Here is a 4,336-nt window from a genome sequence, read left to right as displayed (position 1 = left end):
CGTCTGTGACCGACAGGCATAACACTAGCTCTAGAGCATAGCCATATTGGAAGAAACTCAGAGCCCACTGATCCATGGTTTGTTTATTTGATTTCTTTGATATATATTCTGCCTTTTGGCACTTCAAACAAATTAGATTCAGGCACTGTAGGTATGTGATTAAGTGGAATCATTTTTTTGTGATATTCTTAAGGGCAGCCATCTATTGGCCTCAAAAAAAGGGGATCTGAGAGATACAGTGGATGACCTACATGTTCCTAGAGTTCATTTTCCAACTTTTTGAATAGTATCCTTTTGACCTTTGGATCTGAAGGATTGAGATGTATAATGAATTCTTGGACTCTAACTTCTAGAATTTTGGCATTGACCATGAACTATATAAAAGCAAATATTGGACCTAGGACTATCCTGTCCTTTTTTTCTGTTTTTTTTTTTTTTTTTTTAATTATTTTAGTTCTTCCAAAATTTGCCTTCCTCTGACATGCAATTTAAAAAGTATCACTTTAGACTAACAGCCTGTGTGTTAGTTATAAAAGACTTCTAGCTCTTCCCCAAAAAGCTATTAAAACAGAAGCAACTCTTAAAAGGTCTTTTAGACTCTCCGGTAGGCAAACAGCTACCATTTTTGGCTGGCTCAGGTCCTCTCAGTTGAAAAGCATCTTTATTTTGAAGCAGAGGTGCTTTTAAGACATAGCTCAAACCAATTGCCACTTGCTCGGCTAAAACAAATGGAGAGAAATCATGCTTTAATAATTTACTCCCTTATCCAATCCTTAAGATAGATGCTTTGTTCTAGAGGGATAATTGATTTAATGGTCACTGTAGGGAAGGGATCATTGTATTAAACTGTGGCTAATTCACAATATAGTGGAAAAAGCTGTTGCAGCATACATAAACCATTTATATCCACATTCATGGCTCTCTACTAATTTATAATCTGCCAGTTTTAAGGAAGAATGCTGTAATTTCTTCATCCATTACAGAAAAAACTTCTATCCACTCATAAAAATTTCCCATTTCTACCTGGGACACAAAACTATTCTCCTCATGTTTCTCCTCAATGTCTGCAATAGGAAGATCTATTGTATAAATAGTGAGGGGGGTTTCTTTCTTCAAAAATAATTTCCTATTTGAGACTTTAAAGCTCCCAGGAGATTACATAGATACCATGCTATATGTTCCTGAGGATTCTTTATTGCAGGAGATAAAGCATCTACTCATTCATCCTTCTTACCATGTACAGAAAGCTAATTAAGTAATCTGAAAAGTTATTTGAGCAAGCACTAGTGGAACTGATGCTGTCTTATAAGACTAATCCCATTTTAGATAAAGTTCTGGTTTCAAAAACAGATGGGACATGAGTTTGCCTTTATGCAGCTGTCAGTGCTACCGTATGCTTGAGCTGTTTTCAAAAAGACCTCTGTGCTACAAACAATGCAGGGTAAACATGTAACTGTTCTTTTAATTACCTAAGAGCTTGTTAAAGGCCATAAATGCTTTATTATTACATACTCAGTAGTTTATTTGCCGCAATTTAGTGCAGAGCAGGCTTTCCCATTACAGTGCAAGCTGTTTTGTCTGCCTCAGCTGATCTATTGCTGCCACAAGGGGCATAAATATTGGTAAAATACTGGCACATGGAGGGCTTAAAATGGTTCTAAGAACTCTAAGAAGAAGGCTAAAATAATTTTAAGTGGCGTGAATGCGCTTTAGTCTTACCTTTCAGCATTCAAGGGAGCTATTTGCTGCTCTTACCATCAAGAAATGAAATGTAGTGAAGATTTTAAAAAGTTGTTTAGAGAATCCTCTTCCTCTTTTCCTCTTTTTCTCTAAGCAATTATATATTAATATATATTTGGCTCAATCAAAAAACTCTTTGAAGGGAAAGGGAACATATCTAAATTTTGTCTCGCTATTCTATAAAAATTACAGGTACATGGCCAAAAACAAAATTCATGCCTTAGATAGATACACTTAAGCTGTTTAACTATGAACTCTCTGATGTGAACGGTGGCATAATCAGAGTATGGCTCGCTACTCTGTAAGAACTATAGGTGCATGGCCAAATCAAATTGAGTATCTTGGATAAAATGGGCGTACCCATCAGATGTATAATATTGCTGCTCAATCAGTAGCTCTTTCATGCATTGGAAGAAAGGAATACTGGCTTGAGCTGTCACTGTAACACAGATATGTAGTAGTGATGCTCCAGGATAAAAGAAAAAATGTACTCTGCCTCCATCAACTGGATGAGGGACTAACCCAATCATTCTGGAAGAATGTAGCAAAGAAGCAAAGGAAACATACGTTTACCTGCATAAATCACTTTAATGATTGTCCCCATAAAATCTACTTCTGCAAATGCATTGTCCGTAAAATATAGTGAGAAAATATTTGATGGGCCAGGCAGTATTGGTGCAATTCATGATGGAATGTTGGCAGATCATTTGTAGAAAGTGTACTATTTGTGAAGTATTGGGGATGAGGATCTGGTAAATAACCCATTTGTTGTAATGTATCCTAGTAAACTAATTGACATGAATATATTTGTGAATTTGTTTATTTTTCATTTTGTGACTTTATTTGTGAAATAAAAATGCTACTTTTTGCATATCTTTACTACAAACATTTGCCCCTAATTACAGCAAAGCAAAGTAAGTGCAAAATGCTCTAAAGAGCACAAATTGATTTTAATACATAATAGCATTGCTTTCTATTTTATGTAAAAAATATATCTGATACAGTAGCAAGGAAAGTCCTTATCTTATATGCTGTAGCGATGTCTTTCATGAGAAATAGAGATTTACTATAAGAGGGAGCTGCACTGTAATAATGCAGGTGATTTCATTTTTTCGCACATATGAGGCTTTTTCCCATTCCTTGCTTTACCACCCCCTTGACCTCCTTGTTCCTCAGGGTATAGATGAGTGGGTTCAGCATTGGTGTTATTACTACATAGAACACAGTGGCCCTTTTATCTACCTCTGCTGTAAAGCTTGATCTGGGTCTCATGTACATAAACATAGCAGACCCAAAGAATAATGTCACCGCAGTCAGGTGGGAGGCACAAGTAGAGAAAGTTTTTTGCCTCCCATCTGCAGAACTGATTTTCAGGATGGCTCTAATAACATGGATATAAGATACCAAGATGAAAGAAACTGGGGTCATCAGTATGATTACACCAACCACAAAAATCACAATTTCATTGATAGTGGTATCGGCACAAGCAAGCCTTAACATTGCTGGAACTTCGCACAAGAAATGGTTGAGTTGATTGTGTCCACAGAAAGGTAACTGAAAAGTAAAAGCAATGTGGACCACTGCCAAGAAAAATCCACTAATCCAAGTAATGACTGCTATCTTGATACAGATGCTTCTGTTCATAATGACTGTATAGCGCAAGGGATTACATATTGCAACATACCGGTCATATGCCATCACTGCCAGAAGGATGCACTCTGTTTCACCCAAGGAAAGAGAGATATACATTTGTGCTACACAGGCAGAAAACGAGATAGTTTTTTCTCTCAGACAGGAAGTTTATGATCATATTGGGGACATTCATGGATGAGTAACAGATATCTAGGAAGGCCAAGTTGCAGAGGAAAAAGTACATGGGAGTATGGAGGCGGTGATCAATTATGACAACAGTAAAAATGAGGATATTTCCCACTAATGTTATCATGTAGACAATTAGAAATATCACAAAGAGAATAACCTGTGTTTCTGGCTGAGCAGAAAGTCCCAGTAAAATGAATTCAGTCACCCTTGTCTGGTTTCCTCTATCCATGTCTTTCTCCATGTGTTCTTTTATCTGAATAGACGAGAAAATATGAATAGATATGCTAACTTAGGTACTGAACAACCAGATTTGTTTTATAATGCACAGAGGTCTGAGTAGAACTATCTGAGAATTACTCATCTCTTGATAAGCAAATACACCATTCAGGTAACTAACAACAACTGAGTAATGATAGATAATGTAATTTTCAAAGGAGCCACATGCATAAATGTAACATATTATCATAGCAAATTTCAAAAGTGCATTTACTCGCATAAAGTGCATTTAATGCAGGTAAAGCCTATTGACAATTCAATAGCATATATTGTAGCAATTTTTCAAAAGCCCAAGTAGACATGTGAAGTGCATTTGCTTGAGTAAAACCCAGTTTTAAGCATGAACATCCATTTGAAATTTACCCCCTAAAATTCTTTTCATTAGAATTCTCTTGCTGTTTCTCATTGGTGAAAAGTTTCAATTGCATAATAATTATGTACAGTGTTGTATTAAGGGGAAGCGAGGGGGGGTGGTGACAACAGGGAGAGGAGTGCCATT

The 4,336-nt window shown here is 36.4% G+C and overlaps 1 protein-coding gene across 1 annotated transcript; it reads right to left on the bottom strand.

The window, feature by feature from the left end:
- Positions 1–2,844: 2,844 nt before the first annotated feature.
- LOC115094672 (olfactory receptor 5V1-like) lies at positions 2,845–3,790 on the bottom strand. Its single transcript, XM_029607925.1, is given in 2 exon segments — positions 2,845–3,525; positions 3,527–3,790. Coding segments are annotated over 2 exon segments (945 nt in total).
- Positions 3,791–4,336: the final 546 nt, after the last annotated feature.

The sequence above is a fragment of the Rhinatrema bivittatum genome, chromosome 6, assembly GCF_901001135.1.
Source record: "Rhinatrema bivittatum chromosome 6, aRhiBiv1.1, whole genome shotgun sequence".
Lineage (NCBI taxonomy): Eukaryota > Metazoa > Chordata > Amphibia > Gymnophiona > Rhinatrematidae > Rhinatrema > Rhinatrema bivittatum.
Note: the sequence above shows the minus strand (reverse complement) of the source record. Positions and strands in the feature narration are given on the sequence as shown.